At 41.5% G+C, this 14,313-nt stretch overlaps 2 protein-coding genes across 2 annotated transcripts; one reads left to right on the forward strand and one right to left on the reverse strand.

Annotated features, from left to right (window-relative positions):
* Positions 1–512: 512 nt before the first annotated feature.
* On the reverse strand, positions 513–3,906 carry LOC119071686 (histone-arginine methyltransferase CARMER-like). The gene is made up of 13 exons (XM_037176674.1): positions 3,723–3,906; positions 3,374–3,534; positions 3,238–3,309; positions 3,081–3,152; positions 2,721–2,932; positions 2,471–2,620; positions 2,337–2,406; positions 1,932–2,264; positions 1,586–1,808; positions 1,346–1,530; positions 1,217–1,288; positions 820–1,148; positions 513–750 (listed from the first exon to the last, which is right to left on the reverse strand). Exons 2-13 carry the CDS (start codon positions 3,501–3,503, stop codon positions 712–714), a joined length of 1,887 nt encoding a protein of 628 aa, XP_037032569.1. The 5' UTR covers positions 3,504–3,534; positions 3,723–3,906; the 3' UTR covers positions 513–711.
* Positions 3,907–6,971: 3,065 nt separating this feature from the next.
* LOC119071688 (DNA-directed RNA polymerase II subunit RPB1) lies at positions 6,972–13,325 on the forward strand. Its single transcript, XM_037176675.1, has 7 exons — positions 6,972–7,118; positions 7,178–7,378; positions 7,431–8,085; positions 8,148–11,488; positions 11,552–11,855; positions 11,930–12,127; positions 12,194–13,325. Exons 2-7 carry the CDS (start codon positions 7,301–7,303, stop codon positions 13,183–13,185), a joined length of 5,568 nt encoding a protein of 1,855 aa, XP_037032570.1. The 5' UTR covers positions 6,972–7,118; positions 7,178–7,300; the 3' UTR covers positions 13,186–13,325.
* Positions 13,326–14,313: the final 988 nt, after the last annotated feature.

A 14,313-nucleotide genomic window follows, 5' to 3' on the forward strand; every position in this document is an offset into this window, starting at 1 on the left:
TATCGACGTGACAGACGGACGGACAGACGGACAGACGGACAGACGGACGGACGGACGGACGGACGGACAAAATTTTTATTGCGGATTCGTTATCTATGAACATAGGCAAACACTTTGCCCTTACCGTCTGCTTCGAATTCCATCAATTACACACGGCATCGTAATCCTATTAGCCCCTTGTACTTCGTACGGGGCTAAAAAGTAACGGGTTTTGTAACGTTCTCTATGCAATACTTTAAACAAAGGAAGTAGGAGAATTGGTAAACTTTCCAACAAAAATTTCGTTCTTCTCGGCAGCCTGGGATATACGTATAACGTTGTGCAACATGACATACGTTCCAAACAGTGACCTTCGACACACTCATCCGTCTTTAACTCCGGAATAAGTATTACCCACCTTATATGAGTCTTGAGAGCCAGGCATTCGTCAGTAAATTACGAAGCGGCGTTCAAAAACTCTGAAATTTCGAATTTATCCGATGCATTCGAATTAAGAGGCAAATAAAACGAAGTTTTATCTCTAAAATTGTCGTATATTGTCGGAAACTATAGCACGTACAAATCCTGGCGTTAAATGTTTTATAATTAGTGTAACACTGAACGTGACAAAAAACGTTGATTCCTCACAAAAATAGGACCGAGAAAAGAAGAGCATTTTTGACATTTAAATATGTGTGAAACATGTGATGTAAGTACGACGAATGGATACATTCATTGATGCTGCCACAACGACAGATCGTGTCCGAATTGCTGCAAGATAAAAAAAAATCTTTCAATTCCACTGTCTCGACGGTCTCTCAATTATAACATTGCTCTTACCGGCTGTATCGGCATCTGAGTCTGGATATTATTTAAAATTACTTGATGATGCCCTAGATTGTTACTCGTAAGCGGCGTCGTCACAAATAGTGAAGGCGAGATAGCGCCTCCGATCAATTGTTGAGCTGCCTGATTCTGTGTCGATGTTTGCGGTAATAATATGTTCGAAACGCCGATGTTGGAGTTCGTCAAATTTATTCCGGTGAGTGGTGTCGTTGCCAGTCCAGCAATGTTGCCTTGGATATTAGTTGTCAGTGTTGGAATCGCACTTTGGCGTCCATTTCGGCCAGTACTCGAAATACAACCGGGATGAATGTTGGGTTGATCAGCTGAAAAGGGAAACGAATTTGTCAATCGGATTCTGGTGGTCGAAATTCCAAAAACACTTTTGCCTTACAGATTCCCAAAAGACTGGTGTTGGTTATAGTTTGCGATAAATCCATTTGAACATCACCCATGCCATTGACAACTGAAATAAAAAATTTGAGTCCCACGTTCGCAATTTTACTTCATTTGATTAACATACCTAATGGTTGCACATCGACCTGCCCCCAGTAGTTATTGTCATTCGGTGAAGTATTAGTCTGCGCGGGGGCCGAAACAATTGGACCACCAGAATAGCGGAAGTACGGATTCTTCAGATCCATCGTATTGGTTGACGAAATCGACGTGCCTTCGATGTGAATCTCCATTGTGACATCGTAGCTTTGCCTGCGATAGAAAGATGTTGTAAACTACCGATATGTGAACAATTCAATTGGCGTACCTTTTATTAGCAACTAAGGTGACGTGACCACCGACGAGTTGGCCCTGTTTCACGAAAATCGGATTCATTAACAGACATCGAACTTGGTACCAGTGCGTTAGGGGTTCTGTCGGTGCTGTTGACAGCCAAACTTGCTGATCGGTTCCATTGAATTCAACATCAAACCAAAAGGCTAGACCGTGACACGTGCCAGTCTCCAGGATGTGAAATTCCAGTGGAATGTCTAGATAACAGAATTCGGTGTTACAGTGACGACTACCACATTCTACGCACTCTAAGTCTGAGTAAAATTTCATGCGAACTACATCCTAATCCTGCAGAGTTCATTCAGAGCGAAATAACTCACCGATTTTGTGTAAATCTGTTTCGTTGGCTTCTAAAAAGTTGCAAATATGTCGAACGGATTTGCTCATACAGCAACGTATGTCGAATGTGTCAACAATTGGCTGGCGAAAGTATTCCTTCATTGCTGCAGTTCGCATGGTACTCAAATCGACACCGTGGAACGAATTATGACACCAGAAATTCGCTTTGTTGTACTGTTCGATGTAGAGCGCTTCGTCATGAAACGGAGCAACGTGCAAATCGGCTCGGGATGGGAACATTTTACCACCGGGTTTTAACCACTTCTTAGCATGCAAATATGTTTCCAACATTCGTTCGTTGTACAGCATGTATCCTGTCGATGGATGGATGTGGTGTTGAAATCAGGTTCGAATCGGTTGAATTTCCTATTTTGACAACAACTTACCCATTGGTTCTGAGATGATAATATCGACTTTTTCGGGTAGTTCAATCTCTTCAATTTTTCCAGCGATCACCTGCAATAATTCGTGTAGATATAGCCAACGCGTGAAGTCTTGCATAAGCAAATCGAAAATTTACCTGGATAACGTTTCCTCTCTTATTCGTTTCGATTAACTTAATAGCGTGCTCGGCCATGTTACTAGCTTCCACAGCGTAGACTTTTGCAGCTCCAGCATCCGAAGCGAAAAAACTCAAGATACCCGATCCGGCACCAACGTCAAGACAAACCTAAAACGGATCGTTGTTTAACCATCACGTATTAACGAGAGACGCAAGCGATAGTATCTTATAGTAGACACTTGAATAAATGCGGTTGCCTTGCACGTACCTTATTTTCAAAGTCGCTTTTGTTACTGTGAATGGCTTTCTGATACGTGCTGGTTCGAACATAGTCCTGCATCATGTTTTGCTGTTGACTGAGGTAACCATAAAATTGGAAGTATTGCGAAGCCGACGTTTCTTCGGTTCGATTCGAGAATACGGACGTAACAGATAAATTTCCGCGAAGGGTGGAGACGTTGTTTCGAAATTGTCGGACATCTGGAACGAGATTCACTTGAAATTTCTGCACATACGACAATCGTGAGTACAAATTGATCTATCTGCGGCGTCGAGACCAGTGCGAATAGATTAAATTTCGAGAAAGCATTTTGTACTCACGGCTGTAATATCTAATCATGCCACTTACCGTTGATACTTTGAAATTTCACGGCGATGTTCACCTTCTGCGCATCAATGATAACAGCCCTGTCACCTAAGCCTTCTCGTGAATGAAGGGAAACATGGTTCAGCGAATGTTCAAAAATAAATAGAAGGCAAATAGGGGGCAGCCAGTATTCAATTACCTGCACAGTCTGTGTCAGCTGTTAAATCGAACGTGTATAGCGCCTTTTCATCAATTTCATCGCCTTCCGACCCTAAACGATACACGAAAAATATTCAGTTTCACAAGGAATGTCGTAGATGTGCGCTCCGAATTACCTTCGACAACTTTACAGCTCATTATGCCGGATTCTATGGTTGAGCAATGAAATGTGCATAATTTTTCCGGCTTGTTGGAGTCGGTTTCATCAACAAGATCACACACAGTTACTGAGTAAATTGTAGCCATGTTGTTGATTGTTTGGAAAGCCGGTTAGCTCCTAAATGAATTAGCATGAAAGGAAATTAGTCTGTAATCGCACAATAGACAGATGTTTATAAACTCTGCTTGATGAGATTCACAGTCGGCATCAAAAAGTGACAACCGAAAACTAATCAATACATTTTTGAAATCTAATCGGAAATTGCGAGTAACTAAGCACCCGAACACTTCAACTTCGATTCTTACCGCTTTAATAAATACTGAACTTGTTCAATTTGTAAAAAAATGTTTAAAAAGTCAAGCTCATTATTAGCTTAAAACATGAAATTAAATGTAGACAAGCCGCTAAAAACACGAATTCTGAAAGTTGTCATCAAATGCACATTAAAAAAAACTTCGCCCGCCGCAAAATGTCATTTTTATGGTTTGTGCGTCGATGTGTTTTGCGAACGGCCGGCAACAGATAGAGCTATGAGCAGTAGTATTATGAAAAATATTTTTACTGTTATGATTAGCGAGAAGGAAATATCATTCAGACGACTCAGGATAGATTCCCGCTAGGCAAAATAAGGCTTGATTTCCACTTATCAAAAAAGTACTCAATTTTTGCTTTGTTTACTTGACAGCTCGCTCGCTCATGTAGTACTTTTTGTTGAGTAGGTAAAGTGCAGCGAGCCGTTGTCATTTTATTTCCATTGATTCATCTGTAAGGCAAACCAATTCAACACAAGCATACAATTGCTGTGTAGGTCAATGAAAGTATAAACCAGGTATGGTCTGGTAAACAAACTCACCTCTCATAGGTGAGTTTTTAGCCCCGTACGAAGTACTGGGGGCTTATAAGATTAATATGCCGTTTGTAACACGTCGAATTGGAAGCAGACAGTAAGGGCAAAGCATTTGGTTATGTTCATAGATGACGAATCCGCAATAAAAAAAATATCCGTCCGTCCGTCCGTCCGTCCGTCCGTCTGTGACCCCTCTAGCTTGAGCAAATCACAACCTTTTTTCAAAATTCTTTTTTTCCCCGATTGGTATCGACAAAAGTAAGGTCAAGTTCGAAAATGGGCATGGTAGGGTCGGCCCTTCCAGAGCTAGGGCCCAGGGCCCTATAGATGTTTTTCAGTCTTTCGACGATATCTACCGAAATACGCACGCAATAGATGCTGGTGATGTATCAAATAAAAGGTATTGACGAGTAGAACAAAGTTGCTGAACATCGTTTTTGGGTAAGATGCAACGCGGGCTTGTTGGGAGGGCTCAAAGGTCGTTACTCGGCCCTAAGTGTTTTTTGCACATTCGAGTAAATCTCATCCGATTTTGCTAGTTTTTGTTTCTTTTGAGAGATAATTGAATGCCGAATGGAATGATGACAAAAAAAGTTTCAAATTTGGGCCCTTGGACTAAGGCCGCTACTCGGCCCTACGTGTTTTTTGCACATAAATCGAGGAGTAAATCTCATCCGATTTTGCTAGTTTTTGTTTCATTTGAGAGATAATTGAATGTCGAATAGAATGATGACAAAAAAAGTTTCAAATTTGGGCCCTTGGACTAAGGCCGCTACTCGGCCCTAAGGGTTTTTTGCACATAAATCGAGTAAATCTCATCCGATTTTGCTAGACTTAGTTTTTTATGGAAGGTAATTGAATACCGAAAAGAACGTGGCGAAAAAAGTTTCAAATTTGGGCCCTTGGACTAAGGCCGCTACTCGGCCCTAAGTGTTTTTTGCACATAAATCGAGTAAATCTCATCCGATTTTGCTAGTTTTTGTTTCATTTGAGAGATAATTGAATACCTAATAGAAAGTTGGCAAAAAATGTTGGGTTTCTAAAATAATGTCGTAAATTGTTGGTTTTGTTTGAGAGGTACTTCGTACGGGCTTTCGTAATGGGACATTGAACTTTTGACATTTTTTGTATTTTAATTAAGAATGTTATTGTAAACAAAAAATTGTTCTACACTATTACAGAATTTTCAAGTTTTGTACTTTTAATTCATATTTGAATTACGGCTACGACCCAAATTCAACCTAAAAGCAAACCTTTTTCGTGAGAGAATTAAGAAAAAATGACATGAGAAGAAAAGAGAGGCATATAGAGACGTATAGTCTTTTTTATGTTTGACTGATCCTTGAAAATCAGAAAACAATTAATTAAAAATATAAATGTTTATAATTTTGCGATAGTTTTGAATAATTTGTTGCTTAGAATAATGTTGTCTATCGAAATTATTGAAACTTCAGTCCCCCATTGCGCTATGTGCAATTTTAAAAATGAACACTTTCAGTAAATTTGACCATGCCCAACTTGACTTGCATTTTGGTAACAGACGCATTAGAGGGTTGTAGACGTATTAGGGTTCCGGGCGTATTACGGCTACGGACGTATTATGGTTACGGACGAAATAGGATTACGGGTCGTACGGGGCTAAGTCGCAGCAAACGCTCCGACTGTTCTGATGCCTTGTTTTAATATGCAATCGCTATGTCCTCCGCTCCATACAAAGTTTGACATTCGACCATACCTTGTGTTGACGTTCATTGGTGTAGGTATACGCAATTCACGCCGTATGTGCGGTCGAAATTCAAAATTGAAAGTGCTGAGGTCTTTCTAACGAAGCGTCATTTTCATACAAGCGAAGCGTTGAAATGTACAGATAGGAACACAGTTCGTGAAAAATGCATGCAAAATCGACCGTTGCAAAATGCTTGCAAAATATGACATAAAATGTATGAGCCAAATGACAAATATTTTGCAAGCACAGTGTAAACATCAGGTTTACACCGAGCTTGCAAAATATTTGACAGATAACATATTTTGCATGGGTCCATTTTTCATGCATTTTTCACGATCTGTGTACTAGCCTTATTTTTCGGTTCACATTTTCATCGAATCGTTCACTTAAAATTCAAATTTTAGGCACACTTACGGCGTGAATTTTGATCATTATCATAATAGGGATATACACAAGGTTCTGAACGAATAGGTTAGCACTCTTCTTTCTGAGTTGATCAAGAAAGCTGTGACATCAAAGCCATCAAAGTTTCAAATCCTGAAACACATACAAACTTAGCAGGTAAAATTTGTTTTAATTTTATTTTATAAATAAATTAAAAGTTCACCAGTGGAATCAATAAAGGAGTTTCTAGTAATTCAATTGATTCAGCCCCGGTCTCAAAGAACTCGGTATGTCTTGTTTCTTTCAGAATATTGGAGTTCTGACAAGTTTTTCGATACTCTGTTGACAAAATTTCGATACTCTGTGGTGACGTGGTGTGCAGTGACAATACTTTGCTTCCAAGTCCAACGTCTCATAAAATATTTATTTAATTTTTAAAACAACAAATTTGACAATAGATTTACATATCTCGAGAAGTGACAAATCAAACGGTTCACATTCCATCAGCTGTGTCATTTTCAAAGTTTTCAAACCTTGGCAACCTTGGTCACCATTTTGGTTTTAGCACCTCACACTCCATAGTTGTTGCGACGCACATTTCGTAACACTTCGCCGAAACGTACGTGCCGCCATTGTTATAAGTGAAATTTGTTATAGACAGATTTGTTGCTTCACGCTGCTGCAATAAATTAAGTTTTTTACGGTCAAAAACATAGATAAAATACAAGTGAACAAATTCAAACTGTAAGTGAAGCCATCGGACAACGAAGTAATTCAAATTTAACTTAGCTTTGTTGTTGTAGAACTCGGAAACTGTTGATTTTCCTCACGCCAAAGTCTTCTTCTTTGGGTGATGGTGCAGCCTCGATTAGTGTCTGAATTTTGACGTACATCGCAATCGCTGATAATTAAACAAAAATCTTGAAATGGCGACATCGGACTCAAAAGCACCGATTCGAACGGTGAAACGAGTACAATTCGGCATCCTGGCACCCGACGAAATTGTAAGTACAAATTGCATTCATTTCACACATTTTTTAACACTCAAAAATTTAGCGTCGAATGTCCGTGACCGAAGGAGGTATTCAGTTTCCCGAGACGATGGAAGGTGGACGCCCTAAACTAGGTGGCTTAATGGATCCCCGACAGGGTGTAATTGACCGAAATTCACGTTGTCAGACGTGTGCCGGAAATATGACAGAGTGCCCTGGACATTTTGGTCACATTGATCTGTGTAAACCGGTCTATCACATCGGTTTCCTCACCAAAACTATGAAAATTTTGCGTTGCGTTTGTTTTTACTGTTCCAAAATGCTGGTCAGTCCAACCAATCCGAAGATCAAAGAAATCATTATCAAGACGAAGGGACAGCCGAGAAAACGTTTGACGTATGTGTACGACTTGTGCAAAGGTAAAAAAGTGTGCGAAGGCGGTGAGGACATGGATCTGACAAAAGATGCACAGTTGGATCCAAACAAGAAAGCTGGACATGGTGGTTGCGGTCACTATCAGCCGTCGATTAAGCGAAGCGGTTTGGAATTGATGGCAGAATGGAAGACAGTGAATGAAAATTCGCAAGAGAAAAAATTGCCAGTCACAGCTGAACGATGCTGGGAAATCTTTAAGCACATAACTGACGAAGAGTGTTTCATTTTGGGTATGGATCCGAAATTTGCACGACCTGACTGGATGATTGTCACAGTGATGCCAGGTACTTTTCCATTTTGAAATTTTCGTTTTTCCAATTTTCATTTTGTTTGTGTTGCTTTCCAGTACCTCCATTGTCTGTAAGACCAGCTGTCGTTATGTTTGGCGCGGCAAAGAATCAAGACGATTTAACTCACAAATTAGCTGACATCATCAAAGCAAACAACGAATTGAAGAAAAACGAATCGATTGGTGCAGCTGCTCATGTAATTTCAGAGAACATAAAAATGTTGCAGTTCCACGTAGCTACGTTTGTCGACAACGACATTCCCGGTATGCCCAGAGCTACGCAAAAGTCTGGTAAACCGTTGAAAGCGGTCAAAGCACGTCTCAAGGGAAAAGAAGGCCGAATTCGTGGTAATTTGATGGGAAAGCGTGTCGATTTTTCCGCCCGTACTGTCATCACCCCGGATCCAAATTTACGTATCGACCAAGTCGGCGTGCCCAGATCGATTGCACAGAATCTAACGTTTCCGGAATTGGTAACGCCATTCAACATCGACAGAATGCAAGAGTTGGTGAAACGTGGCCATTCACAATATCCGGGCGCTAAGTACATTGTTCGTGACAATGGCGAACGTATCGATCTGCGTTTCCATCCGAAACCGAGTGACCTGCATCTTCAATGGGGCTACAAAGTCGAACGACACTTACGTGACGACGATTTGGTTATATTCAATCGTCAGCCGACATTGCACAAGATGAGTATGATGGGGCACAGAGTGAAAGTGTTGCCGTGGTCAACATTTCGAATGAACTTGAGTTGTACATCGCCGTACAATGCCGATTTCGATGGCGATGAGATGAACTTACACGTACCGCAATCAATGGAAACTCGAGCCGAAGTTGAAAACATCCACATAACGCCTCGCCAAATCATTACACCTCAAGCGAATAAACCCGTCATGGGTATCGTACAGGATACTTTGACTGCTGTACGAAAGATGACCAAACGTGACGTATTCATTGATAAAGAGCAAGTGATGAACATTCTAATGTTTTTGCCGACCTGGGATGGTAAAATGCCACAGCCTTGTATTTTGAAACCGAAACCGTTGTGGACTGGAAAGCAAATTTTCACATTAATCATACCAGGCAATGTGAATGTCATTCGAACACATTCCACGCATCCTGACGAAGAAGATGATGGACCTTACAAATGGATTTCACCGGGTGATACAAAAGTTATGGTTGAACATAGTGAACTCATAATGGGCATTTTATGCAAAAAGACACTTGGTGCTTCAGCTGGTTCGTTGCTGCACATTTGTTTTCTGGAACTTGGCCATGAAATTGCCGGTCGTTTTTATGGTAACATTCAAACTGTGATCAACAATTGGCTTCTGTTGGAAGGCCACAGCATCGGTATCGGTGATACAATTGCCGATCCGCAAACATACCATGAAATTCAGCAGTCTATTCGTAAGGCCAAAGAGGATGTCATATCAGTAATCCAAAAGGCGCACAACATGGAATTGGAACCGACGCCCGGTAATACATTGCGACAGACGTTCGAGAATCAGGTGAATCGAATCCTAAACGATGCTCGTGACAAAACTGGTGGTTCTGCAAAGAAGTCCTTGACTGAGTACAACAATTTAAAGGCTATGGTCGTGTCCGGTGCCAAAGGTTCCAACATTAACATCTCTCAGGTTATCGCTTGTGTGGGTCAACAGAACGTTGAGGGCAAACGTATACCGTTCGGCTTCCGCAAACGAACATTGCCACATTTCATCAAAGACGATTACGGTCCCGAATCCAGAGGTTTCGTCGAAAATTCATACCTGGCCGGTCTGACACCATCTGAATTTTATTTCCACGCTATGGGAGGAAGAGAAGGTCTCATCGATACAGCTGTAAAGACTGCTGAAACTGGCTACATTCAGCGTCGTCTAATCAAAGCTATGGAGTCGGTTATGGTGAACTACGACGGTACCATTCGTAACTCGGTCGGTCAACTCATTCAGTTGCGTTACGGCGAAGACGGATTATGTGGAGAGTTGGTCGAATTCCAGAGTCTTCCCACCATTAAATTGTCGCACAAAACGTTCGAGAAACGATTCAGATTTGATGTGTCCAATGAACGGTATCTACGACGCATATTCAACGAGGATGTTGTAAAGGATCTCAGCGAATCCAGTAAAGTGATTCAGTCATTGGAAAGTGAATGGGAACAATTATGCAGAGATCGAGAAGCGCTAAGACAAATTTTCCCGAGCGGTGAATCGAAAGTCGTCTTGCCATGTAATCTACAGCGTATGATTTGGAATGTGCAAAAGATTTTCCATATCAACAAACGTGTTCCGACCGATTTGAATCCGTTGAAAGTCATTCAAGGCGTACAAGACCTGCTGCAAAAATGTGTGATCGTGGTCGGCAATGATCATCTGTCGAAGCAAGCAAACGAAAACGCTACGCTGCTCTTCCAGTGTTTGGTGCGATCAACGTTGTGCACAAAATATGTCGCTGAAGAATTTCGTTTGACCGTGGAGGCTTTTGAGTGGTTAGTCGGTGAAATCGAATCACGTTTCCAACAAGCCCAGGTCAATCCTGGCGAAATGGTTGGCGCTCTGGCTGCACAATCGCTTGGTGAACCGGCCACACAGATGACGCTGAATACTTTCCATTTCGCTGGGGTATCATCGAAGAACGTAACACTTGGTGTGCCACGTCTAAAGGAAATCATCAACATCTCCAAGAAGCCCAAGGCTCCATCCCTAACTGTATTTTTGACTGGAGGTGCTGCTCGTGATGCAGAAAAGGCGAAAAATGTACTCTGTCGCCTTGAACATACAACACTACGAAAGGTTACAGCTAATACGGCTATCTACTACGATCCGGATCCGCAACGAACGGTCATCGCAGAAGATCAAGAATTCGTCAACGTCTACTACGAAATGCCTGATTTCGATCCAACCCGAATTTCGCCGTGGTTGTTGCGTATTGAATTAGATCGTAAGCGAATGACGGAAAAGAAATTGACCATGGAACAGATCGCCGAAAAAATCAATGCCGGTTTTGGTGACGATCTGAATTGCATCTTTAACGATGATAACGCTGACAAATTGGTTCTCCGCATTCGGATAATGAATGGAGAAGACAACAAATTCCAAGACAACGAGGAAGATACGGTGGATAAAATGGAGGACGACATGTTCTTGCGATGCATCGAAGCCAATATGTTGTCGGACATGACCCTGCAAGGTATTGAGGCAATTGGAAAGGTGTACATGCACTTGCCACAGACTGACAGCAAGAAGCGAATTGTTATCACCGAAACTGGTGAATTTAAGGCCATTGGCGAATGGTTGCTCGAAACTGATGGAACATCGATGATGAAAGTTCTAAGTGAAAGAGACGTAGATCCGGTTCGAACGTTCAGTAACGATATCTGCGAAATTTTCCAGGTAAAAATTGATTGTCAATTCCCCTTTACCTTCAATTTCCTTTAAATCAAAACATTTTTGCAGGTATTGGGAATCGAAGCAGTACGAAAATCAGTCGAGAAGGAAATGAACGCTGTGTTGCAATTCTACGGATTGTACGTAAACTATCGTCACTTGGCCTTGCTGTGTGATGTCATGACTGCTAAAGGTCATTTGATGGCCATCACACGTCACGGTATTAACAGACAGGATACCGGTGCGTTGATGAGATGTTCGTTCGAAGAAACCGTCGATGTTCTTATGGACGCTGCATCCCATGCTGAAAACGATCCTATGCGTGGTGTGTCGGAAAATATCATTATGGGACAGTTACCCAAAATGGGTACAGGTAAGTGACATTGCTGCTGACTGAATCCTCTCACATCCACTGACTTTGGGATTAATTTGAATGGACATTTTCAGGCTGTTTTGATCTCTTACTTGACGCCGAAAAATGCAAGTACGGCATTGAAATACAAAGCACTATGGGACCGGACTTAATGAGTGGAACGGGAATGTTCTTTGGCGCTGGTTCGACACCATCGACACTGAGTCCTTCGAGAACACCATGGTTAATGTCTGGAACGCCACAGCACGTTGCATGGTCACCCAACAATCCAGGTTAGTTCAAAAAACGACGTTCTTTCGTTCGAACATTCAATTACATTTACATTTCCTACGTTTCAGCAAGTGGAATGACTCCTGGAGGTCCAAGCTTTTCACCTTCTGCACAGTCGGATGCGTCTGGATATTCACCAGCATGGTCGCCTGGTCATCCAAGTTCTCCCGGTTCACCCGGACCACCAATGTCTCCGTACTCGCCGAATATGTCACCAAATTATTCTCCGAATAACTATGGTGGAGACCTGGCCTCCAATTATTCGCCAACCAGTCCAACATATTCACCAACTAGTCCATCGTATCCGAGTCCAGTGCAGTCTTACTCGCCGACAAGTCCACAAAATTATTCACCAGCAAGTCCTGTTTATTCACCGGCGTCACCGAGTTATTCGAAGTCAAGTCCATCGCGAAGTCCACAATATCCGGGCAACATTGGCGGAGCATCATATTCTCCACGCTATACACCAACATCGCCCAGCTATTCACCCACTTCACCATCGTATTCGCCGACTAGTCCATCGTATTCACCAACAAGTCCATCATACTCGCCGACGTCCCCTTCATACTCTCCATCATCGCCGAATTACACACCTGCAACACCATCTTACATCAGTCCGAGTAGCCCGAAATACTTCAGTTCACCGACCTATTCACCAACATCGCCAAGCTACTCACCATCGTCGCCGAAATATTCACCGACCTCACCGTCGTATTCGCCGACCAGTCCATCGACATTTACCAGCAGTCCGCACTATACAGCTTCACCGAATTATTCGCCAACAAGCCCGAACTATTCACTCAGTTCACCGGCGTATTCACCAAGCTCTCCAAACTCTGGCAGCAACATTTACAGTCCGTCAGCTATATCACAAGTGCCGTCGAGCTACTCGCCACAGAGTCCAACAACATATTCGCCAGAAGGCAGTTCATATTCACCGAGAGCGTCACCAGCATATTCGCCAACAATTAAGAGCCTTTCACCAGAAAATCAAACTTATAGTCCAACCAGTCCGACATATTCACCAAGCAGTCCACCATACAGCGAACAAGAGCAGTAAAATGTATTTTTGACATATTTTTCTTATTAAGTTTGACCATATGGATTGCATTTAATGGATTACAATGTGACTATAATGTTCAATTACAATATTATTTAATGAAATGAATTATATTGATGAAAGATTTTGGAATAATTTCACTTGTTTCGTTTAATTTTCAACTCATTGAAGACAGAAAAGAGTATCACTCTCAATTCCCTTGCTTCCCGTGAGTCATTAATCACCTTAATTTCCTTTTTCGAAGTCAATTGAGTCAGTTGAGGCTTGGAGCAGTTTTAATTCAGGTCTTGCAAAATTTGCTCAACATACAGAGACCTAGCCAATAGATCAAAATTAATCTGATTCCCAGTTGACATCTGTAGCTTTCCGTTGGACGCATATCGGCGCTGCAGTAGTTAATACATTAAAACTTAAATCGTGTATTGAGTCCAAACGATAACCTGTTATCATGATTCTGATTGGATATTTAACCTTAAATGGCGTGAATTGAACCGGTTTCAAGGCTTCTAAGAAAAATAAGAAACAGAACTGATCCCATTGGAGAGATATCATGTCCAAAATATGGTGTCTTTACATTAGTACCGAGGATGCATATTACCAACGTTCCCTAAAAAATATAGGACTGTTAAAAATCTGTTTTCCTTCTTGGTTCTTTTATGCATTTTGTAATCGCAATACTAGTACACAGATCGTGAAAAATGCAAAAGCAACAAAAACAGAGGCTAAATTTTATTTTAGGGGACAAGTCACGATCGGAATTTTTCTTGATCCCATAGGTCGAGTATGACCCACTGATGTCATAAATGAAAACAGGGGAGACATAACTTTTTCCGCGGCCTAATTCTTTCATTTATGACATCAGTGGGTCATACTCGATCTTGCCAAAACAGATCTCTCCGAGCCGACTGTATAAGAATTTTTAACAGATTTTCTTTCATCGCCCTCACTTCGTTGTTTTATTATTCTTTATGTCACAGTAAGTGTGAATTTATTCAAAAACACTGAAGTGACTGGTCGCAGATACCTGAAAGAGGTGCAGCAGTTTACGAAACTTACGAAACTTCAATTTTTATGAGTCATTGAAACCTTTTTTTAATTTGGCACATACTTTGAACCTTTTGAACCACT

This window comes from Bradysia coprophila (genome assembly GCF_014529535.1).
Source record: "Bradysia coprophila strain Holo2 chromosome IV unlocalized genomic scaffold, BU_Bcop_v1 contig_5, whole genome shotgun sequence".
Classification (NCBI taxonomy): Eukaryota; Metazoa; Arthropoda; class Insecta; order Diptera; family Sciaridae; genus Bradysia; species Bradysia coprophila.